This window comes from Kogia breviceps, chromosome 18 (genome assembly GCF_026419965.1).
Source record: "Kogia breviceps isolate mKogBre1 chromosome 18, mKogBre1 haplotype 1, whole genome shotgun sequence".
Lineage (NCBI taxonomy): Eukaryota > Metazoa > Chordata > Mammalia > Artiodactyla > Physeteridae > Kogia > Kogia breviceps.
The window spans coordinates 31,991,562-32,015,154 of NC_081327.1; the positions used below are offsets into that span (position 1 = coordinate 31,991,562).

Below are 23,593 nucleotides of genomic sequence, written 5' to 3' on the forward strand. Positions count from 1 at the left end.
TTTGGTCTGTGAAGGTCAATGTCTTTACTTCTAAAGCATACATTGGACTCACTATATATTAACATCAAAAGGGCTATCTAAAATGGAGTCATTCTTTTTAAAAATCCAAATTCTCACATTTTTATATAAGATCCAAAATGACATGAAATTAAACTATACAATGTTATGAACAGTATAACAACTGCTTTTAGAAAGCAAAATGAAAGAAAAACATTAGCAGTTGGGACTGTTGTCAGCCTGGGTTCCATGTCTTTTGAGGCATTGTGACTAAAGCCAGCACCGAGGGGAAGGACCAGCCCCTCTCTGCGGGCACAGGAAGGGAACCCAGGCAGAGGAGGGGGATGAGGGCTTTCAGACTTCTGAAGGTGAGAGTGGGACACGACAGGTCTCCCTGCTCCTCTGGGATCTTGGGGCAGGCACTGATTAGAGTCTCCTTTTAAGACCCTGGGAGAGGGTGGGGCAGAGCTGGGTTCAAAAGAATCATTTTGATAGTAAAGGTCTTCTGGTCTCCCCAAGGAGAGTCCCGGCCATCAAGCAATACCAATCGACTCCATCTACCTACCGGTTTCCTTAACAACCCTCTTCCCCTGCCCACTCCTTAACCTGGACACCCTCGGCTCCATGAGCCCAGTGGGCAGCCAGAGACCTAGGGGGACCCTAGGAGGACCCGAAGGAGAACACTCTGGCCTTGGAAGTAGCTGGATGTTGTCCAGAGCATCTTGGTAGAGCAAAACCCCTGGAGTACAGGCCAGCAGCCAGACTGATGGGGGAGGGTGCCCATGGGCTGGGAGGGCACTGTGGGGTCAGAGGCGTTCCCCTGGTCCTTTCACCTCCCCTACCCTGGGTACCCAGGCATGGTCTTGGCCCTGAAGCAGGGCTGGGGCGAGCTGATTAGGGCCACGCCCTTGAGGCTTTGGTTCACACAATTCAAAGGGGGTGACACTTGTTCCCATCCACTGGGAAGATCACGGGCTTGGCCCTGCTTCCTCCCAGGCACCAGGTGATCTAACAAGCCCCTCTTTCACATCAGTAGTTCTGTCGGGCTGAGAGCACATTCCCCACCAGTGCTTGGAACCATGCTGCAAAGGTGGGAGGGGTACTTCCAAAACAGTGGGATTAGCCCTGGGTGCAAAGGCTGCCTTTCCTCCTTTCCCTGTGGACAGCACTGTCCCTGGCTGAGTGAGTCACAGGAGAACCTCTCTGCCTCTTCCCTTCTGGCTGGGCCAGTTGCTCTCCAAGCAGACTGAGCGCACAGGTGTGCAGCACCCCTGTATGTCTCGCCTGCCAGAAACCTGGAGGACGCATCGCCCCTGGCTGAAGCTGACGGAGAGGCCGGTGGCTCACAGTTTGCCCTCCTGGTTCCAGGACTACATCACCGGGCTGGCCTTCTCCCTCAAACAGCAACCTGAACGGGGTGCCCTACACCCAGCCTACCTCTGCAGTCCAGCCCTTCTCCCAGGCCCTACCCTGACCCTCCTCTTTCCTAACCTATCCGATTTCTAATTAGGCTGAAAGGTCTGGGAAGGTTGGCCTAGCACCACCCCCTCGTTGGGGTGGAGAGAGGCCATTTGACTTCCAGCCTGGTTCCAGGCACCCAGAGACAAGGGAGGCTGAGGTCTCTCAAGAAAGCGAATCCTGTAATGGGAAAGAGGTCTGTGGGGTCAGGACCAGCCACAGCAATCTGCCGCCCCCGCCCCCCCAGGCCCGTACCGGGAGTGCCAGGCACCCACACCCTCCACCTGCCCAGTGCCCTTCTGTCCTCACGCCCAGGGCCTCCCTCAGAACACCGCGTCGGGTGCAGGGATGGGTACGAGGAGGTCAGGTGGGGCCTGGTGGGGGCCGCGGCGCGGACTCAGGGCAGGCAGGCGGCTACCTGGTAGGCGCCCTCGGCCGCAGCTGCGGCGGCGCTGTGCTGCGCGCTGTGCTCCTGCAGCAGGGCCACGTCCAGGAAGCGCTCCCCGCACCACACGCACTTGAACTGCTGCTCCCGGGCGTGCACGCCCTGGTGCTTGTTGAGGTGCTCACGCTGCTTGAAGGCCTTGTCGCAGTTGGGGCACTTGTAGGGTTTCTCGCCCGTGTGCACCCTCCGGTGCCGCTGCAGGTCGGAGGCGTACTTGAAGCGCTTCTCGCAGTCTGGGCACTTGAGCGGCTTCTCGCGGGCTGGGTCGCAGCGGTGCTGCACGAACTCGGAGGACGAGAAGAAGCGGCGCTCGCACAGGGTGCAGCGCAGAGGCTTCTCGGCGGCTGAGCAGTGGGCCAGCTGGTGCTTCTGCAGAGCCGACGCCCGCTTGTAGGCCTTGTTGCACACCGGGCACTTGAAGGGCCGCTCAGCCACGCCCGGCAGGCACTTGTGCCGCAGCAGCTCGGCCGACTGGTCGAAGCCCTTCTGGCACACGGGGCACTTGAAGAGGGTCTCGAGGGTGTGCACGTGCTGGTGGTAAAGCAGATGGCTGGGCTGCCCGAAGCCCTTCTCGCACAGGCCGCACTTGAAGGGCTCCTCGGTCTTGTGCGTGCGCCGGTGCCGCATCAGCGCGTACTGCTGCTTGAAGCCCATGGGGCACAGGTCGCACTTGAAGGGCCGCTCGGCGCTGTGCGTGCGCTCGTGCTGCCGCAGGTCCGACGGCCGCTTGAAGGCCTTCTGGCACTCGCCGCAGCGGAAAGGCCGCTCCCCGCTGGGCGTGCACGGGTGCTGCAGCAGCTCGGATGACTCCTTGAAGTGCAGCTCGCACACGTTGCAGCGGAACAGGTGGTGCTCCCCCGAGTGCGCGTACATGTGGCGCACCAGGTGCGAGCGGTGCTTGAAGGTCTTCTCGCAAACCGCGCACTTGTACGGCCGCTCCGAGCTGTGCGTGCGCTTGTGGTGCACCAGGTGGGATGACTGGCTGAAGCTCTTGTCGCACAGCGTGCACTTGTAGGGCTTCTCGCCCGTGTGGATGCGCTCGTGCCGCGAGAGCTCCGACAGGTGCTTGAAGGGCTTCTGGCAGATGGGGCAGCTGTAGGGCTTGTCGGCCTGTTCTGCAGGGGCTACGGCGGGCGGAGGGGGTGCCGGGGGCAGTGAAGGGGCGGCCGTGGCCGCGGGCTCAGCCGCCTCGGCGGGCTTGTAGGTCTTCTCGCAGATGGAACATTTCACGAGGCCCCCAGCGCCGCTGTGCGCGCTGTGGTGCTGCGCCAGCGACGTGAGCAGCGAGAAGCCCATCTTGCAGACACCACAGACAAAAGGCTTCTGTTCGGCCTGCACACACTGGTGCTCCAGCAGGTCGGTAGCCTGGTGGAAGATCTTGAGACACTGCGTGCACTGGAACGAGCGGTCGTGGCCCGCCAGGCACTGGTGCTCATGCGGGCTGGACAGGTGCGCCAGGTCGTGACCGCACACGCCGCACTTGGGTCCCGGCTCGCCTGCTGGCTGCAGGGGCGCGTGCTGCGGTGGCTGCAGGCCCAGGTCAGGCTGCAGAAGGATGCCATAGACGGCACAGCCCAGGGGGTTCTCAGCTGTGCCTGGGGTCAGTGTGTGCTCGGCCAGGGCCGGCGGTGGTTCTGCGTGGTGTTGAGGCTGTGGCGGCTGCGGCTGCTGCGGCTGCGTCTGCGGCGGCTGCTGCCAGCTTTCCGACATGCTTGGGAAGATGAAACAGGGTTTGGAGAGTAATGGCTTCAGTTTCCCCGCTTAAGGTGACCCACACCAGAGAGAGAAGCTGCCCAGGATCAGGTATGGATGAGGACCTCAGACAAGGCACAGAGAGGGGCTAGTCAGGCAGCCCAAGTCATTAACAAAGACAGACTACAAGGCTCTGCCTACAGGACGGGGGTCTTCGAGGCAGGGTGCCAGCAATGGCAGGGAAGCTCTGCCTTCCCTGATGATTGGTTCTGTAGAGAAGAAAGAAATCGTAAGCTTGAGGCAGGGACATGCAGCTGTTCCTGGGGCCTCTCCCTGGTCTGCCTGCACTCGCCACATTGACATAAACCACATCAGGGAAGCGAGAAGGGCTCAGGGCGGGGAGATCTGCTCCCTTCACATGCTACCAAAGAAGTCTGCTGGCGGCTCAGCTCCTCCAGCAAAGGGGACGGTGGCTGTCTCCATGCCCAACCCACCCTCAGTTCCCCATCCCTGGGCCAGGCATCCCAACCTCCCAGCTTACTGTCAACCCTCTTCAATTAGCTGTCTCACGGGTGACAGTCTGGGGTGATCTGTCCACAACACAAAGTCACAAGTTCTGCTCTTGCTCCAAAGAAAGAAGGAGGTGACCAGATAGGACCCTGGCATCCAAAACAAGAATTTTAGTAACATAACTTTTTTTTTTTGCAAAACACTTACTTGGAAGCCCAGTACCTAAGATAGATAAAAGCAGAAAGGCTCTGGTTGAGGCCTCCCTGTAGGCCTGCTGTGGGTCTAAGAGGCCAAGCCTCCCAGACCTGAGGGCCCCACAGCAAATGGCCTCAGTCAGTCAATATCTAAAACAACTGCATGAAACTGAGGACCATCTCAGAAACCTTCTCCCATCAGGGGCTGGCCCATACCCCTCTCAACTACCCCCCAGGCCCTCCCCCCGACCATGTGCCTGTTCTCTCTTCACATAAGTGGGATGGATTTGCAGGGACCTGAGCCAGTGCATGATGTGGGTCAGATGACGGGTCCACAGACCCACGCAGCCTAGATGTCTACAAAGCAGAAGTTCCCTAGTCTAGTCATCTCCCAGAGCACCAAAACAAGTCCTAAATCCTCTTCCTCTGACAGTGTCAAGCCCTGTAGGAAAATGTAAGCAATTTTGAGTTTGCCCCTGCAACGTGGGGAGTGGCGTGCTAACCACAGAGCGTTCGTCCCTATCACCTTTCCGGAGAGAACCCTGTTCCCTTGCTCCAAGTCTGTAACATTTTGGATAATCAATGGAAGGTAAAGACCACCCAGCTCAGGCAAATCTCTAACTCACCACTTTGTGGCAGCATAAGGTAATGACAGCGAGAGGGAAGAACTTTTAGAATCAGATGCAACCCACTTTCAGGTTCCCAGCTCTTCTGCCTCTAACATTGAAAAGTTTCTAAGTTTTCTCCCGATGAAAAGAGAAGGAAGGGGATGCCTTTACAGGCCAGCCTGGCCTCTAACTGCCAAAGAAACATAAGAGTCAGGCTAAAAGCTGTCAACCTCAGCATCTTGCTGGGAAGAGAAGAAGTAAAGAAGCCGCTGCTCTGGGTGGAGGCAGCAGGTTGCATGAGTGAGCAGGTACTGAAGCCTCCCGAGGAAAGAGGGAAGCAGAACTACTCTAAGAGAGGTCTAGGTCAGGCTGCGCCAACCCAACTGTTTTTTTTTTTTTTTTTTTTTTTTTTTTTTTTTTTTTTTTTTTTTTCCGGCATGAATGGCTGCCAGACACAGGGTTCACGGTCCTAAGCCCCCAGCTCAGCTGCCCACCCTGGCCCCCCTCCAGGAAGGTGCGGCCAGAGGCCTCTCTGATCACTCAGCAAAGAGGATGAGAGACTAGGGTGAGGGAAGCAAGCGGAGGCCCCCACCTGTGCCCCACCCCAGCCCTTCCTCTTCCCTGGGAAACCGAATGAAAGCCGATCACCTCCCTGCCGGCACTGCCCGCCGGCCCAGCTGGGCTGCCTCCTGTCAGCCCTCGCCGGGAATGGACAGGCCGCTGCGGCCCGAAGGCCGGCCCCGCGGGCGATTGGGCCCGAAAAAGGCCCCAGGGCTGCAGGCTTGGCCCGGGAGACAGCTGCGCGTCGAGGTCGGCCTGGGCCGCCCAGGAGCTCAGGAGGCCGCCGGGTCGGGCTGGAGGGAGTGGAGGGGCGGCCGGGCCGGCTGGGGAAGGGGTGCGGCGGGCGCGGGAGTGGCGCCCAGCCGCGGCCCCGGGCGCCCAGCCGCTCACCTGCTCCAGGCCGCCCGCGGGGTCAGGCTCAGGGCGAGTGGCGACCGGCTGCTCTCTCAGCCGCCCCTTTATTCCGACTCCATCCGCGGCAGCGCGGCCTACGCGCTCTGCCAATCCCCGGCCTCGCGTAGCGGCGGCGTCCGGCTCGGGGGCGGGAACGGGCTAGCGGCGGCCGGAACCGAGGAAACGACGTGAGCGGCCGGGATAGCGGGGCCGGGGCGGAGGAGCGCTGGGAGGGCGGGCGGACGGACCGATGGCCTTGCAGAGACCGGCGGACAGGCGGGCGGCGCGGGGGCCAGGGAGGCGGGGCCGGGGGGAGGAGCGGCAGCCTGGGTGGCGGCGGCAGCGGGAGGAGCGGGCGGCGCGGAGCGAGGCCGCCCCCTGCCGGGGACCCCGCGGCCGGGCCGGGTCGGACAGACGGGCGCGCCGGGCCGGCTCTCCAGGTCGCCCGGCCGGCACGCCTCAGCTGACCCAGGGGGGGCGCTCTGTTTCCGACCACCCTACTCGGCCTTAAGGGAGGGGGCTCCCAGGACCCGGCCCCCGGTCCGACCCCTGAACCTGAGAGGAGGGGCCTCCTAGACTCTGAACTTCTGGAACTGACCCGCCTCTGACTGTTCGGCTCGCTCTTAGGGGAGGGGACCCCGGAGCTCGGACTTTGGGCCGGCTTGAGGAAGAGGTCCCGGAACCTCTGACCCCGTCCGGACGGCAAGGGCGAGGGCGAGGGCACTAGACTCCGATAGGTCTAGTGCGCTGACCTCTGACCCTGGGACCATCTGCTGCTGGGAGGTCCCGAGCTGCTGCAGACCGAGCAGCGGACAAAGAGGTCAGGGCCGAGAGCGATCTGTTTAATGGGCACACGGAGGATGGCGGTTCCGGGAGGCTCCAGGTAGTGGTCAAAGCGCGGCGAGCCAGCAAGCAGCGTGGTCTGGGTGGGTAGCCTCTTTGCTCGAGTCCTGCCGGGCCCCGCCCCAGACCCCGCCCCGAGGCGGTGCTAATCCTGGCCCCGCCCCCGGGAGAGCACTTCCGGCACAGAGGAATTCCGGGTGTGGTTCGACTGCTGGCGGGCTGGTTGTGCCGTAGCGAAGGGGGTCCCCCATGAGTGCGGCGCCACTGGTGGGCTACAGCAGCAGCGGCTCCGAGGATGAGGCTGAGGCCGGGGCCCGGGTCCGGCTGGGGACTGGAGGTTGCAGTCGGTGAGGAGAGAGGAAGACTTTCTGGGGAGGGTGCGGGTTGGCACCCGGACCGGACGCGAGCTTGGGGTGGTTGGGGAGGGTGCCGGGCTGCTCGCGAGGGAAGGAAAAGGGGCACCGGGGGAAAGGAGGATCCAAAGGACAGCCTTGGACAAAGCCCCGGAGTGCCCCCACCCGGCTAGGCCAAGGTTAGGAGGCAGGAAACTTGGGTTCGGGTCCAGCCTCTGCCGCTGGCCCACACGTCTCCCGGCGCGCACCGCTGTACCACCCTAGGTCTGCTTTCTCATTTAGAGAGTGTTTTCCTTTATCCAGTAAATATTAATTGAGCACCCTCTCTGTGCCAGGCTCGGGACTGGGGACTCAGCAGTGAGCAAAACCATCCAAGTCTTCTACTTTGTGGAGCTTCAGTTCTTAATTGCCAAGCCTGGTGCAATCTGAGTGCTTTTCAAGCAGTCTCCCGGTTCATCTCACAATAGCCCTATCAGGTTGCAGTGCACTGTACAGATGAGGAAACTGAGGCCCACAGAGGGCACATGACTTGCCCAAGACCACAGAGCTAGGAAGTGTCACTCCAGCTGAGGCCTGTCCAGTTAGGGCATCTGACCTCTGAACCACATATTGCCAGTTGCCCCGTTGTTTTCCATGGGGAACACGTTCCCTGTTAAAGTCTGCCTCCGCGAGCCCTTGGGAGACCCCAATGAGACAGTGTTGGGGAAAGAGCTTTGTGGTTATCTAGAAGCTGCTTACAGCACCCGGTGAGAAATAGACACGCAGACTCACCTGGTACAGGGGGTTACAACTTTCATTGTGTGTACAGAGGTAGAGAATGCTAAGAGGCTAAATGTGCTTGATTTCTTCTTTTCTCTTGCAGGGGCCAGAGCCCCCTTCCCAGCCAGAAGTTGCCAGTCCCCGACAGTGTGCTGGACATGTTCCCAGGCACCGAGGAGAGGCCTGCGGATGATAGCGCAAAACATGGGGGCCGGGTGCGCACCTTTCCCCATGAGCGAGGCAACTGGGCCACCCACGTCTATGTACCATGTGAGTAATGCGTGAGAGGCACGTGGCTACAGGTGTCCCCTTACGGGAGGAAGCTGGCCCCAACCAGGAGGAAGAAGCCTCTGAACACTGGTGGTGGGAAAGAGATTAACTCAACAGAGAGAGAACAAGTTTCAAGAACTAGGGAATTTTTCTGTTAACTTGGTTTTAGGTTTTCTGGTCTTTGTTTTTATATTGGGATGTAGTTGATTAACAATGTTGTGACAGTTTCAGATATACAGCAAAGTGATTCAGTTACACATACACATGTATCTATTCTTTTTCAAATTCTTTTCCCATTTAGGTTGTTACATAATATTGAGCAGAGTTCCCTGTGCTGTACAGTTCAGTTTTGAATTCGTTGCCTGAAATATTTTTTTACTAACCCTGTGTATACTGTTCTCCCTGCTCATGAGGATGTGACCAAGGGAGGGTCTAGGGCAGAGTGTCAAGGCCATCCCAGACTGCAGCTGTAGCTGGTACTTTATTTCGAAGAGGGCTGTAGGTGTGCTGGCCTCCAGTCCCACCCCACCCTAGCCCTAAGGAGTGAGTGGCAGGCAGAAAATGCCCAGGGTTCAGAGTCTGACCTCACTCCACTACCCACTACTCTGTGTGCCTTTTAGTAAGTTGCTGACTTCTCAGAGCCTCAGTTTCCTCATCTCTAAGATGGGAATAGTAGTAATACCTATCCTGTAGGACTTTTGTGAAGATTAAATCAGATAATCTATGTCAAGTTCTTAGCACGATACACGGAGAATGTGGTGGCTCTTATTACATTGTGTTAGATCAGGTAAACTCTTGGAACCTCCATTTCCCCATCCACAGAATGAGAATGATTCTCTATACTGCCTACTCCACAGGGCACTTGAGCAAATCGAGTAACTTATTAGTTGTGAGCAGACTATTAACCATGCAGCTCTAGTCACATGTTTGGTTAAAAAAAATGAATAATCTGTGAAAATACAGGGGTGGTCCTTGTTGCATTCTTTGTCTTTATGAACAATTAGGAGCAGTCTAAATGTCTATCAGGAGATTCTAAATGTCTGATTAAAGAAATGAACTGTTTCTGATTATGGGTTACTGTAATCATGAGCTTGATTTATGTAATGAGAGGAAGGCTGTCCAACATGTAGTGTTATATGGAGAAAGCCAATGGAAGAACTGGTATGCCCTCATCTTTTTTAACAAATAAGATATATACGTTAGTACATGCACTGAGAAAAGGCTGGGGAAATAGGCATCACATTTGACAGCCTTTATCTCTAGGGTAGTATCTTGAAAGTAGGCTGTATGTGCCGGGGGAAGGGATCAAGATGATCGATTAGAGAGAAAAGTATTAAAACCTTTTTTATGTATTTCTCTTTATCTCACCTTTTAAAATTTCTCTTGTTCCAAGTGTACATTTTATAACACACATAATTTTGCAGTGTAGCACGTGTTTGTAATTTATAAATAAATACACATTTATTGTTGGTATGTGTGCAAACTTGTTTGACTAATGGCCTGTGCAGTCACAGTAGTTTGGAGACCACTGCTGTAGGTGATAGGATATCAGGGACCCCTACTTTCTCTGTCACATATTTCTTTTCTCAGTTGAATTCTTTTCAAAGAGCATGTATGTGTTACTTCTATAGCCATAAAAGCATATTAAAGTATTATTCAAAACACATAGACATAGGCTGCTCTCAGAAGCCTTTCTCTGCCTTCTGGGCTTCATCCAGCCATGCCGCCCTGGCTAAGAGAATGGCCCACCCTCTCCACTCCTCCCCTCCAGATGAAGCCAGGGAGGAGTTCCTGGACCTGCTTGAAGTGCTGCTGCCGCACGCACAGACATACGTCCCCCGGCTGGTAAGGATGGAGGCCTTCCACCTCAGCCTGTCCCAGAGCGTGGTTCTGCGCCATCACTGGATCCTCCCCTTCGTGCAGGCTCTGAAAGGCCGCGTGGCCTCCTTCCAGAGGTGAGTGCCCAGGGCTTCCCTCTGCTCCTCCTCTCCCTCCCCTTCAGGGCTTCTCTTCCTGTCCTGAGCTCTGTGCGGAGGGACCTGTGGGAGGTGTTATCCCTTCAAGCAGGCAAACCTAAAGGTTAGCACTCCGAACACCTCCCAGAGCCGCCTGCTGTGCGCTTCATCCCATGTGCCCTCGGGCGTGCCACGTAAGCTCTGGAAGCCTCCAAGCCTTGTCTATGTGCGGGTCAGGGGAGTGGTGGTGGCTCCCTCAGAGGGGACTTGTGGGAGTGAATGAGATCACACATACCCTCAACGTGGCACTTGGCGAACGATGAGAGCTCACCCCCCACTCTGGGTTATTTTTTTTGCGGTACGCGGGCCTCTCGCCGTTGCGGCCTCTCCTGTTGCGGAGCACAGGCTCCGGATGCGCAGGCTCAGCAGCCATGGCTCACGGGCCCAGCCGCTCCGCGGCATGTGGGATCTTCCCAGACCAGGGCACGAACCCGTGTCCCCTGCATAGGCAGGCGGACTCTCAACCACTGCGCCACCAGGGAAGCCCCCCACTCTGGTTTTATGTGCCAGCCTTGGCTTTTTTTTCCCTTGACTATTTCATACCTCTTCTTTCTACTAGAAATGCCTCTCCTTCGAGACTTGGCCAGATCAAAGCACTGCTCCTTCACTGAGGCTGTCCCAGTTGGTATCTCCTCCAGAATTCCTCAGTCCCAGGGACCCTGCTGTCCTGTGCTTGTCTACACCCCTGTGCTCATTCCACTCACCCTCATATCCATATTCAGTCATCCCCATGTCCCATCTCCCACTTAGAGCCCAAGTTCCTGCAGGCCAGGAATGCGGCTGCTCTCTGAATTACCCCACAGCTTTTCTCCAGGTGCTTTGCTCACTATAGGCATCAACTGGATGTTTGGTGAATGACTGAGCAGGAGAGAGAGAGACTAGAAATCCTCCTCTGGATCCTCTGAATGTTGGTTCTAGTAGGAGCCTAAGAAGCCATCCAGGTGGTGGTTTTCTCCTCCTGGTCTTATCTGCAGAGTCCTTTCTTCTGATGAGGTGTTACGCAGATCCCTGATGTGCAGCTGAGTAAGAGAGATAAAAACAGAAGTCTTTTAGCCAAAGCCCCACCCTCGCAGTTCAGGAGGCCTGAGGCCAAGGAATTCCATAGAACTACTCTGTGCCATTGGAGGACTGTCCATTTTGTGTAGCCCCTACTCAGGGCCAGAGGAAGAAGGGATTTGCTCCAGTTCAGTCAGTTAGCGAGAGACTCAGGACTAAAACTCATCTCTCCACCTAATCCAGCCCCCATCCCTCTTTTTATTGAGTCATGTATGTTAGTCAGGACCCTCTCGAACGCAGGTGCCAGAAATCCAACCAAAAGTGGCTTAAACGGGGAATTTATAGGCTGGTATAACTAAAATGTTTAGAGGTAGCGTTGGCTTCATACATGGGGCCGAGAGACGTCAGACGGCACCAAGTCCTTTCCCCTTCTACATGAGAATGCTTCAGTTATCCTGCTTCTGGCTGTGTCCCTGGATAAAGGTGGAATGCCAGATGTGTTCTCGGGCCACGTCACTTATGGTGAAAATGACTTATGAGCACACCGTGTCTGGGCTGGGAAGACTGTGAGTGAACTAAGCCCCTCCTGGGAAACCATGGCTTGGGCCTCCCTGCATGTGGTGGTTCTCTACCTGGGCAAGTCCCTTGCTGGGACCTCTGGAAACTTTGCTCAAGGGCTATTACAAGAGCTATTGCTCCCCGGGGCAGCTGAGGTGGGTGGATATAGCATGTTCTCTTGCTCATTTAGGGAACAGCCCCTGGACCACTGGGTTGGCCCTCCCTGGTGCTTCCCTGCTGGTGCAGTGTTTGCTAGCCTGTGTCCTGAAGGAAGCTGGGCCGGGTGGCCTCTTCAGGTTTGACTGGCTGAGCCTAAGATGACCAAGAGTGGGCAGTGCACCTTTGATTCTATGGCTGTGACTGAGGGAATGCTATGCTCTGATTGTCCAGGCCTGTCAAGTAGACACCCCTGGGTGGGGGCAGGTTGACTACTCTACCAGCACAAAATGGGAGAGCAGTCCTCCTATATAAGATCACCGGGAGAAAAGGTGTTGGTTGACGTATTAGTCAGGGTTCTCCAGAGAAACAATCAATAAGATGTATACAGATATACGTAAGAGGAGATTTGTTATAGGTATTGGCTTATGTGGTTATGGAGGCCAAGAAGTCCACTATCTGCCATCTGCAAGGAGAGAACCAGGAAAGCCGGTGGTGTAATTCAATTTGATTCCAAAGTCCTAAAAATCAGGGGGCCGATGGTTTAAGTCCTGGGGTGAGCCTGAAAGCCTGAGTACCAGCAGCGCCAGTGTCGGAGGGCAGGAGAAGATGGATGTCTCAGCTCAAGCAGAGAGGGGGAGTTTGTCCTTCCTCCTCCTTTTTGTTCTATTCAGGCCCTCAACAGATTGGATGATGCCCGCCCACCCACACTGGGGAGGGCCATTTGCTTTGCTCAGTTCACCAATCCAAATGCTAATCTTTCCAGAAACAGCCTCACAGACAAACCCAAACATAATGTTTTACCAACTATCTGGGCATCCCTTAGCCCAGTCAAGCTGACACATAAAATTAACCATCTCAAGTCCACCCCTTATCAACTTGACACTTGCATGCATCTTCTTAAACCATACTTAATCTCTAAATTAAGACCACAACAAGGTCATAACTCTGCCTAACATGATACAACATCCAGTGTACATCTGAAAATGCATTAATCCCTTCCCCAGAAGAGGAGGTAATCTTCTTGAGCGATACTTTTTACTGTTCTAAAAGCCCATAACTTGAATACTATGATGTAAAATTAACAATACTTGCATACTAGTGTAAAGTCACTACATCTTATGTTACATGATAAGGGAATAAGAGGAGAAAACAAAGATACTTGCTCAACATATGTACAGGCAAACCTTGTTTTATCGTGCTTCACATATACTGCATTTTTTACAAACTGAAGGTTTGTGGCAACTCTGCATTGAGCAAATCTGTCAGTGCCATTTTTCCAACAATAGTTGCTCACTTCATGTCTGTCACATTTTGGTAATTCTTGCAATATTTCAAGCTTTTTCATTATTGTTGTATTTGTTGTAGTGATCTTTGATGTTACTATTGTAATTGTTTTGGGGCACTGGGAGCCACGCCCATATAAGAGGGCAAACGTAATTGATAAATGTGTGTGTTCTGACTATTCCACCAACCTGCCATTCCCCCACATCTCTGTCCCTCCCCTTGGGCCTCCCTATTCCCTGAGATACAACAGTGTTGAAATTAATAACCCTACAGCGGCCACTAAGTATTCAGGTGAAAGAGAGGGTCACACATCTCTCACTTTAAATCAAAAGCCAAAAATGATTAAGCCTAGTGAGGAAAGGCATGTCAAAAGCAGAGGTAGGCTGAAAGCTGCTAGGTCTCTTGTCCCAGTTAGCCAGGTTGTGAATGCAAAGGAAAAGTTCTCGAACAAAATTGAAAGTGCTACTCCAGTAAACACAAGAATGATAGGAAAGCGTTTTCCTGGTTTGGGGAAAGTTTTAGTGGTCTGAATAGATGATCAAACCAGCCACAACATTCCCTTAGGGCAAAGCCTAATTCAGAGCAAGGCCCTAACCCTCTTCAATTCTCTGAAGGCTGAGAGAAGTGAGAAAGCTACAGAAGAAAAGTTTGAAGCTAGCAGAGGTTGGTTCATGAGGTATAAGGAAAGAAGCCATTTCTATAACATAGAAGTGTGAGGTGAAGCAGCAAGTGCTGATGTGGATGCTGCAGCAACTTATCCAGAAGATCTAGCTGAGATAATTCATGAAGGTGGCTACACTAAACAATTGATTTTCAATATATGAAATAGCCTTCTATTGGAAGAAGATGCCATCTAGGACTTTCATAGCCAGAGAGGAGTCAGTGTCTGGCTTCACAGCTTCAAACGACAGGATGACTCTCGTTAGGGGCTAATACAGCTGGTGACTTTAAATTGGAGCCAGTGCTCATTAGCTATTTCAAAAATCCTAGGGCCCTTAAGAATTATGTTAGGTCTACTCTGTTTGTGCTCTCTATAAATGGAACAGCAAAGCCTGGATGACAGCACATCTGTTGACAGCATGGTTTACTGACTATTTTAAGCCCACTGTTGAGACCTACTACTTACGAAAAAAAAAAAAGATTCTTTTCAAAATATTACTGCTCATTGATAATGCACCTGGTAACCCAAGAGCTCTGATGGAGATGTACAATGAGATCAATGTTGTTTTCATGCTGCTAACACAACATCAGTTCTGCAGCCCATAGATCAAGGAGTAATTTCAACTTTCAAGTCTTATTATTTATAAGTCTTATTTAAGAAATACATTTCATCAGGCTGTAGCTGCCATAGACAGTGATTCCTCTGATGGATCTGGGCAAAGTCATTTGAAAACGTTCTGGAAAGGATTCACCATTCTAGATGCCATTAAGAACATTTGTGATTCATGGGAAGAGGTCAAAATATCAACGTACACAGTAGTTTGGAAGAAGGTGATTCCAACCCTCATGGATGACTTTGAACGGCTCAGGACTTCACTGGAGGAAGTAACTGCAGATGTGATGGAAACAGCAAGAGAGCTAGAATTAGAAGTGAAGCCTCAAGATGTGACTGAATTGCTGCCACCTTGTGATAGAACTTTTAACAGATGAGGAGTTGCTTCTTATGGATGAGCAGAAGAGTAACTTCTTAAGATGAACTCTACTCCTGGTAAAGATGTTGTGAAGATTGTTGAAATGACAACAAAAGATTTAGAATATTCCATAAACTTAGTTGATAAAGCAGTGGCAGCGTTTGAGAGGATTGACTCCAATTTTGAAAGAAGTTCTGTGGGTAAAATGCTACCAAACAGCATTGCATTGCATGCTACAGAGAAATTATTCATAGAAGGAAGAAATTGCCATCACCACCCAGTCTTCAGCAACCACCACCTTGATCAGTCAGCAGCCACTTACATCGAGGCAAGACCCTCCACCGGCAAAGAGATTATGACTCACTGAAGGCTCAAATGATGGTTAGCATTTTTTAGCAATAAAGTATTTTAAAAATAAGGTATGTACATTGTTTCTTTAGACATAATGCCTTTGTTTAATAGACTACAGTGTAGTATAAACGTAACTTTTATGTGCACTGGGAAGCCAGAAAATTGTGTGACTCACTTTATTGTGGGGTTCTGGATCCAAATCCGCAGTGTCCCTGAGGTGTCCTGTATATATACTCGCAGACGTATTCATAACAAAATAAGGAGGAAATACTCATGACAATTATAGTCCTCATTTTTGAAACTGGTCACATGGTCGTAGCTGATATTTACAACTACCTTCCACTACCTAGCTCTCTGTTCCCTTTGCCTTCAGCAAGCACCTCAGATGGTTGTGGTTCTTTACCTGGGGTAGTGACCCAAACCTTCATTCCCGAAGGCTCTGGGCCATTACTAATCCTGCCTGGGTTAGGTTGTTGTAGTTTTCCATTGGCCTGAAATCAGTAGGCATGGTAATACGAAAAGATGCCCAAACAGATCTCCTGTATTCCAGATATCCTCTTCCATATCTCCATTGTGGAGCAGTAGCCCAATTTCCCCTCGGTAGTCAGGATCAGTGACCCCAGCCAACACTGTAACTCTTTTGTCTGTTGATTCAAAGGTACAGGAGCCCAGAGTGGCAAGGTGGCAAGTCTCAACTTCCAGTTCAGTGGAAGCACTATGTCTCCTGGTGGAAGCATTCCTCCCTCGGAACTAAGACCTCTGGGCTAGCAGAGCATGAAGTTGTGGGAACAGGAAGCAAACATTTTGCTAATGCATCACTAGGGCAATGGTGAGTGGTACCACTCCCATTTCTACCCCTTGATTCCTGGCTACAAGAGAAACAGCACCATATGTGGCTGCTGATTCAGAGCAGATACAGATATTGTGGATTCTGTTCCAGAATAAAATAGAGTGAGTGACACGAAGTTTTTGGTTTCCCAATGCACATAAAAGTTATGTCTATGAAGTGTGCAATAGCATTATGTTTTTTAAAAAAGGTATATACCTTGTTTCAAAACTACCTTATACTTCATCTCGAAGGGGATATCTCGATATGCCCCACACCATTGGACCTCTAGACATTTCACTGAGGTAGAAGGCCTTGAATTTTAGTTGGATTTATTTCCCACCCTCTGACACACAAATGTCTTAGCAATAAGTCTAGAGTAGTTGCCACTTCCTGCTCATTAGGTCCAGTCAACATAATGTCATCATGTACTAAAGCAGTGTGATATCTAGTGGAAGGGAAAGGTGAGCAAACCCTCTACAGTAAATTAGGACATGGGGCTGGAGGATGCTGTAGCCCTGAGGTAGGACAGTGAAGGTACATTGCTGGCCTGAAAGTAAACTGCTTCTGGTCCTTTTGGACAGGGATGGAGGGAAATGTATTTGCCAAATCAGTAGCTGCAAACCAGGAACCAGGGGATGTGTTAATTTGCTCAAGTAATGAAACCACATCTGGAAGAGCAGCTGCAATTGGAGCCACCACCTGCAGTCATCAGTTTTTGATCATCCGCTGTCATCTTCCACGATCCATCTGTCTTCTGCCCGGACAGAATGGGGGTTGAATGGAGATGTGGGAGTCACCACCCCTGCATCTCTCAAGTCACTCATGGTGGCACTGATCTCCGCAGTCCCTCCAGGAGTGCGGTATTGCTTTTCATTTACCATTTTTCTAGGTGGAGGCAGCCCTAATAGCTTGCACTTGGCCTTTCCCACTGTAATAGCCCTCACTCCACAGGTGAGAGAATCAGTGTGGGGATCCTGCCTGTTGCTGAGTATGTCTGTTCCAATTATACATTCTGGAACTGCAGAAGTAACCACAGGATGGGTTTGGGGACCCACTGGGCCCACTGTGAGATGGACTTGAGCTACAACTCCATTGATCGCCTGACCTCCATTAACCCCTACTCCGAGTGATGAGCCACAGTGACATTTTGTGTCTCCAGGAACTCGTGTAATTTCAGAGCCAATGTCCAGTAGTTCCCAAAAGGCTGGTTATTTCCTTTTCCCCGGTGCGCAGTTACCCTGGTAAAATGGCATAGGTCCCTTTGGGGAAGGCTGGGAGAAAGATTAACAGTATAAATTTGTAGTAGTGTACCAGGGTCCTTCCTCAAGGGGACCCAACTTCCCCTTCATTCAAGCAGCTCTGGGTCTGTGAACTGGCTCCATTCTGGGAATTGAGGGGCCATGACTCTGCCTTTATGATTCAAGTTAGACTTTGGCTCACTTGGCCTAGAACTTTTCTGCTTATACAGATGAAGGAAGAATTTAGTAGGCTTCCTATCTATGTCACTTCTAGAAACAGCCAACGCCCTATGTCTGCACAAGTCAGGCTATTCTGATTGCTGCTTCGACTCTGCTGTCCTTTACGGTAACTACGCCCACCTTGCGGGCCAGGTATTTCCAGTTCACTCACTGTGGGCCACCTTTTGGTCCGTGTTTCAGCCATCTAACCAAACAGATCCCTTTCCAACTCCCGGAGCTGCAACATTACATGCCGAATCTCTGCTTAGCAAGCCCATATCCATAAATTCAGCCTGATCCCACTTTTGATCCTTCCGTCATTACCCGACACCTTTTTTTTTTTTAAATTCACTTATTTTTATTTTTGGCCGTGTCGGGTCTTAGTTGCGGCATGCAGGATCTTTCATTGTGGCGCACGGGCTTCTCTCTAGTTGTGGTGCACAGGTTCCAGAGCATGTGGGCTCTGTAGTTGCGGCACACGGGCTCTCTAGTTGTGGCGTGCAGGTTCAGTAGCCCCGTGGCATGTGGGATCCTAGTTTCCCGACCAGGGATTGAACCCGCGTCCCCTGCATTGGAAGGCGAATTCTTAACCACTGGACCACCAGGGAAGTCCCACCTTTAATATCCATTCCCACACACGTTCCCTGGATTTCTGCTTGTATATATGAGGAAACTCAAATAGTTCTGGAGTGTAGCACATCTCCTCGTGGGCCACACATGGTACCTCAACTTTAGGGGGTCTGCTGGGACTTGAGTCTAGTTATAGGTCTAGAAGCAAAGAGGGGTGTTGGAGGTGGGTCCTGAGGGGACTCAGTATTTACTTGGCATCTGCCTCAGGAGAGGCCATTACCATTTCCTCAGGCAATGCAGTGTTAATCCCCTCTGATAGAGGTGGGAAGGTCCATAACACTAGGTGGGGGAGGACCCTTCCACTGCGTACAAGAAGACTCATCAGAATTTAAGGGCTTGGGCTTCCCTGGTGGTGCAGTTGTTAAGAATCCGCCTGCCAAAAAAAAAGAATCCACCTGCCAATGCAGGGGACACCGGTTCGAGCCCTGGTCCGGGAAGATCCCACATGCCGCAGAGCAACTAAGCCCGTGTGCCACAACTACTGAGCCTGTGCTCTAGAGCCCGCGAGCCACAACTACTGAAACCCGCGCACCTAGAGCCCATGCTGCGCAACAGGAGAGGCCACTGCAATGAGAAGCCCACGCATTGCAAGTAAGAGTAGCCCCCACTCGCCGCAACTAGAGAAAGCCTGCGCACAGCAACGAAGATCCAACACAGCCAAAAATAAAATAAAGTAAATAAATTAAAAACTAAAAAAAAGAATTTAAGGGCTCAATATGCCCAGCTTCACCAGCGTTTCCCACAAGTCCCCATACTTTCCCAATCAGTGCCCTCACTTTAACTGTAAAATCCTGCTTGTTCGAGGAGTTCAACTTGTGTTATAATTCAGCAAATGGCAGGATAAGGTTCCGGGTTTGATTTTCAGCAATTTCAGCCCTGCAGCTACAGGGAATCAAGATCTCCTTTAGGGCACACCGAGAAGCTCTTAGGTCCTTTATGCTTGAGTTGGGAATTCGATACCCTGAGGTCTCTTTTTATTTCACCACTTTGTCCAGCAACATTAGGAACAACCAACCAACATCATTATATTCCTTAGTTTTCCAAAAATGTTCGCAAGTATCATATAGGGTCACTTAGCTCCTTGCTTCTAATAAGTGGCTGATGAGGGGTATCAAGGAAGACATTTTCACATCTCTATAAACAGTCCCTGCGTGTGGACGATCAGTGCTCTCTACTACTGGAGACAGAGTCATTAGCATCTTTGAATCTAATCAGAGAGCAAATTCCAGAAACCCCAGAACCAATTCAGAAAACTCATCCTTAAAATTCTGTTCCTCTAGAACCATTCTCAGTGCCAAAATCTGTATTAGGGTTCTCCAGAAAAGCAGAACCAATAGGATAAAGAGAGAAATAGAGATATGAGGAAATGCATTGTAGGAATTGGTTCATGCAGTTACGAAGGTCAGGTCCCAAATCTGCCAACAGCAAGCTGGGGAACCAGGAAAGCCAGTGGTGTCATTCAGCATGAGTCCAAAAGCCAGAGCACCAGAGAGGAGTGGGGGGACTGGTGGCGTAATGACCGATATGAGCCTGAAAGCCTGAGATCCAAGGACCCCAACGTCCAAGGGCAGGAGAGTCTCAGTTCCAGCAGAGAGAGCATGCATTTGCCCTTCCTCTGCCCTTTTGTCCGCCCACACTGGAGAGGGCAATTTGCTCTACTCAGTTCACCAATTCAAATGCTAATCTTTCTGGAAACACCCTCACAGACACCCCAGAAATAATGTTTTACCAGCTATCTGGGCAACCCTTAGTCCAGTCAAGTCAATGCATAAGATTACCCTTTATAGTTGGGAGCAAACACCCCATGTCCACTCCAGGACGTTTGGCAGGTACTCTACACTTAACCAAGCTCCTGCTGGTTCTATCACCCCTTACATTTTCCCCAGAAGGGATGCACTAGGAGGCTGAAGGCTGACAGGAAAGCCAAAAGTTAACTGACTTCGTGCCCTTGGACAGGTTGTGAGATTCTAACCGGCAAGCTGGGTTGTTGTGTTCCCTCAGATGAGGGTGAGAGTTTGGCCTGGAGCCTGTAAAATGAGTGTTTCCTGTAATGGGATTTGCCAAGTTGGTCCAGGAAGGGCAGGAAGCCAGTTTGTCCCTCTGAGATCCCCTAGTGTCCCAGAGAACACAGGCGGAACCAGCCAGAGTCAGAGCACTTACCTGGCTGAATTGGATGGTCCCCGTGTAACTGATCTGAGAGGTGGGTGACGGTATTTCTGCCGCAATCTCACACCAACAGAGACCCCTCACTAAAGCATCAGGTGAGAGCAAGGGCTCTGGCATCAGGCAGATTGAAGTTCAAATTGTGACTCACCGAATTCAGCCTCACCAAGCTTCAGTTTCTGTGTCTGTAAAATGGGTGTCATTATAGCACCTGCCTCACAGAGTTGTATGAGGATCACCAAGCTCAGCCCAAGCACACGGAAATGTTTTTGTTGCTTAGACTGGATCGGAATCGTCTTTTGTTAACCTGCAAAGAAAAGAACTGGCTCTTAAGTGATCTATTATCACCGACTGATGACTTTCTCAGTTCCCATCAGTAAAGCTGGGGTAGTCTCAGATCGCTTATTGGAATCAACTGCTCTTAATAAAGTAAAATTTTTGCTAGCATCTGAGTGAAGCTATGTGTTGCCTGGACTGGGTGATTATTTAAGGTCTTGCCCAGCTCTAATATTTTAGGGTTCAGTTTACCACCTGTATAATAGGGTGACAATACTAAATGTGAAATGAGTTAACTGTATTTTCAAAGTGATGTTTTTTAATATACACTATTTTCTCTGATTTTTTTCCTTATTATTCTTCCTGAAATGTGGTCCTTCTAAATTTCAGATTCTGCTTTACTGCCGACCGGGTAAAGATTTACACCAATCAAGAGAAGACCAGGTGGGTCTCCCCACTCTGCCCCCAGTTGTTTCCAGAAGAGGATTCTTTGGAGTAAAGACTTAAGGGGGCCTTGTCTCTCTCAGTTTTTTGTTTGTTTGTGTTTTTTTGTTTGTTTTTTTGCGGTACGCGGGCCTCTCACTGTTGTGGCCTCTCCCGTTGCGGAGCACAGGCTCCGGACGCGCAGGCTCAGTGGCCATGGCTCACGGGCCCAGCCGCTCCGCGGCATGTGGGATCTTCCCGGACCAGGGCACGAACCCGTGTCCCCTGCATCGGCAGGTGGACTCTCAACCACTGCGCCACCAGGGAAGCCCTGTTTGTTTGTGTTTTAACCGGCCCTATGACTACAAAGGCAGCTGTTCCCAAATCTGAACCTTTCATTAAGAAAAACAACTCAGGGAGCATGGGAGGAGGGGCAGAGGTAGAGAACAACATCTTGGTTTAGTGGGAAAGCCTGAGACTCAAAGAAAACCTGGGTGCCTGCCCAGCTCTGTCTGCAATTTAACGCTGAGCTCATACCTTCAACCTCTGTGACCTGCCATTTCCAAGCTGTCACATCATCCATCACATCCTGTCACATTTCCAAGTATCCATCATTGGGCAGTTGTGAAGCTCAGATGAACGAAACAAGTTTTATAGAAGCATTCGAGGATGAGCTGAACGTAAGAAGAAACTGTTGTTATCAAGGCTTCAAAGCAAGCCTCCCTGTCAGATCCACCCACTGGGTCTGAGCTGCCTTCTGCTCTCAGCACCTCCAAGGAGAGCACTCATTCGCTCATTCATTCATTCTGTGCTGCACAAATTTGTTTGACACCTCCTGGTGCCAGGCACTTGCTGTACACTACAGATCTGCAGTGAAAAGGTCGGCATAGTCCTTGCTCTGTGGGATCTCACATTCTGCAGGGGAGACAGACAATAAACAGGGAAATGAGATCATTAATAACTATCGTGTCAAACGATAGTCTGGAGCAAGTGGCCAAGGAGGGCACTAGCAAGGTGGCATTTGCTGGTGACATGAAGACAAGAAGGAATCAGCCTTGGGAAGAGCTGCCCCAAGAGCCTCCAAGCAGAGGGCACAGCCAAGGAGGTGACTGAGGAGGAAAGAGCCTGGCATGTTTCAGGGGGCCAGTGAAGTAGAACTTGGGGGGCACGTGGGAGAGTGTGAGGAGATGAGTCAGGCAGGGTTACCTCCTGCGGGGCCTTCAAGGTCAAGGTCAGGAGTTTGGATTTTCAGTGTCACAGAAGCCATTAGAGGGATCTAAGCAGAGATGTGATCCAAGTTACGTTTGTAAATGTCAGTCCGGCCCTATCGTGTCTGTGGCTGTGGCTCCTGAGTGGGGAAAAGGTCTAAAAGAGCGAGGCTGGATGCAGGGAGAGCAGACAGGAGACAGGTGAGGCGCCAGTGGTGGCCTGGCTTAGGGCGATGGCAGTGGAAGAGCCAAGCAGCAGACACATTCCCCATATACTGGAGGTAGAATCAACTGGAATTACCAGTGGGTTGGGTCTGTGCACAGGAAGGGGAAGAATCAAAGTAGATTCCTGGGTTTGGGGTTTGAACAGCTAGGTAAATATAGATAAATGGCCCCATTGTCCGTGATGGGAGGCACCTGTGGGAGGAAGCCCAGAAGCTCTGCTTTGTACCCGGTGGATTTTGCCGCCTATGAGACCCCCGGGTGGAAGAGTCGCATACACGGTTGGGTATACAGGAGAGGGGCCAGCCAGAGACAAATGTGGGGGCCATCGGGCTGTGTCGAAAGCAGGGCTGGGTGAGATCAGCCTGCGGGGGAGGGCAGGTGACGCCGGCTCTGCAGCCCCTGACCATTTAGAGGCTGGAAAGAAGAGAGGGCGGCAGAGGAGACTAAACAGGAGGCCAGAGGTGGGGTCACACCGGGACGGTGTGGTGGGTAGTCTCTTGGAAGCCAAGAGAAAAGGGGGCTTCAGGGAGGGAGGAGTCAGCTGTGTCAGATCCTGCGGAGCAGCCAAGGTGAGGACAGAGAAGTATCCGAGTTCCGGAACACAGGTGGTTGGCAGCTTTGACGGGAGCGGTTCCTGGCCGAGCGGACTGAAGATGGGCGGGGAGGCGTGAGAGGCAGCCGAGGGAGACAAATCATCAGAACGCGCACGTTTTACCGGGAATGGCATGGGGGCTGGCTGAGGGTGTGGGTTCAAGGGGGGGGGCGGTTAGAGATGAGACGGTGCTGACGGGAGGGAGCCGGTGCCAGAGAGGGAAGCCCTGGAGAAAGAGTCTGACATGGGAGCGATGCCGGGGAGCCTGGGCGCCGCAGCCTGGGGGTCCGTAGACTTGGCAGCAGCGGATGAAGACGGCCCTGCTAGGGTTCTTAGACCCTGGGGAAGGAGGGGAGATGTGCGATTAGAGCCAGGGAAGGATGGAGAGCCAGCTCGGAGAGCGGGGAAGCGAACTGAACTCACGGCCCAGACCTCACCCCCCACCCCCACCCCCCGCTCTGTCGCATCCTCTGACCCCTCCTCACCCTCTGACCCCTCGCGGATGGTTTCTGTTCTCAGAGGCTGCGTCTCATGCCCGTGTGGTCTCCACCTCTGTCTCCCCCCAGGACCTTTGTTGGACTCGAGGTCACCTCGGGACACACCCAGTTCCTGGACCTGGTTTCAGAGGTGGACAGGGTCATGGAGGAGTTTGACCTCACCACTTTCTACCAGGTAATCAGCAGCGTCTTTTTCTCTCCACTGACCCATCTCTA

General features: G+C 52.2%; 3 protein-coding genes across 17 annotated transcripts in view; 1 reads left to right on the forward strand and 2 right to left on the reverse strand.

Moving 5' to 3' along the window:
- On the reverse strand, positions 1-23,514 carry ZNF319 (zinc finger protein 319). Of its 7 annotated transcripts, XM_067019683.1 has the most exons (4): positions 23,366-23,514; positions 21,393-23,219; positions 20,308-20,463; positions 1-3,861 (listed from the first exon to the last, which is right to left on the reverse strand). In XM_067019683.1, exon 4 carries the CDS (start codon positions 3,608-3,610, stop codon positions 1,853-1,855), a length of 1,758 nt encoding a protein of 585 aa, XP_066875784.1. In that variant the 5' UTR covers positions 3,611-3,861; positions 20,308-20,463; positions 21,393-23,219; positions 23,366-23,514; the 3' UTR covers positions 1-1,852. The 7 variants fall into 7 exon arrangements, with proteins under 7 accessions (XP_066875784.1, XP_066875787.1, XP_058901402.1 ...); XM_067019686.1 differs by lacking the exons at positions 20,308-20,463; positions 21,393-23,219; positions 23,366-23,514 and adding an exon at positions 6,457-6,585; XM_059045419.2 differs by lacking the exons at positions 20,308-20,463; positions 21,393-23,219; positions 23,366-23,514 and adding an exon at positions 5,856-6,161.
- Positions 1-23,593, reverse strand: part of CNGB1 (cyclic nucleotide gated channel subunit beta 1) — a 175,385-nt gene that overhangs the window by 77,623 nt on the left and 74,169 nt on the right. The gene's annotated exons all lie outside the window — the stretch shown is intronic.
- USB1 (U6 snRNA biogenesis phosphodiesterase 1) overlaps positions 5,911-23,593 on the forward strand; it is a 33,292-nt gene continuing 15,609 nt past the window's right edge. For 5 of the 9 annotated variants that reach the window (XM_067019689.1, XM_059045438.2, XM_067019690.1 and 2 more), the window contains exons 1-5: positions 6,875-7,048; positions 7,917-8,083; positions 9,855-10,038; positions 20,823-20,876; positions 23,447-23,552. In XM_067019689.1, coding sequence (XP_066875790.1) covers positions 6,951-7,048; positions 7,917-8,083; positions 9,855-10,038; positions 20,823-20,876; positions 23,447-23,552 — 609 coding nt within the window. In that variant the 5' untranslated portion in view covers positions 6,875-6,950. Of the gene's footprint in view, positions 6,047-6,252; positions 6,785-6,874; positions 7,049-7,916; positions 8,084-9,854; positions 10,039-20,822; positions 20,877-23,446; positions 23,553-23,593 lie in introns of those variants that run through there. The other 4 variants (XM_067019694.1, XM_067019693.1, XM_067019691.1 and 1 more) reach the window with 4 other exon arrangements.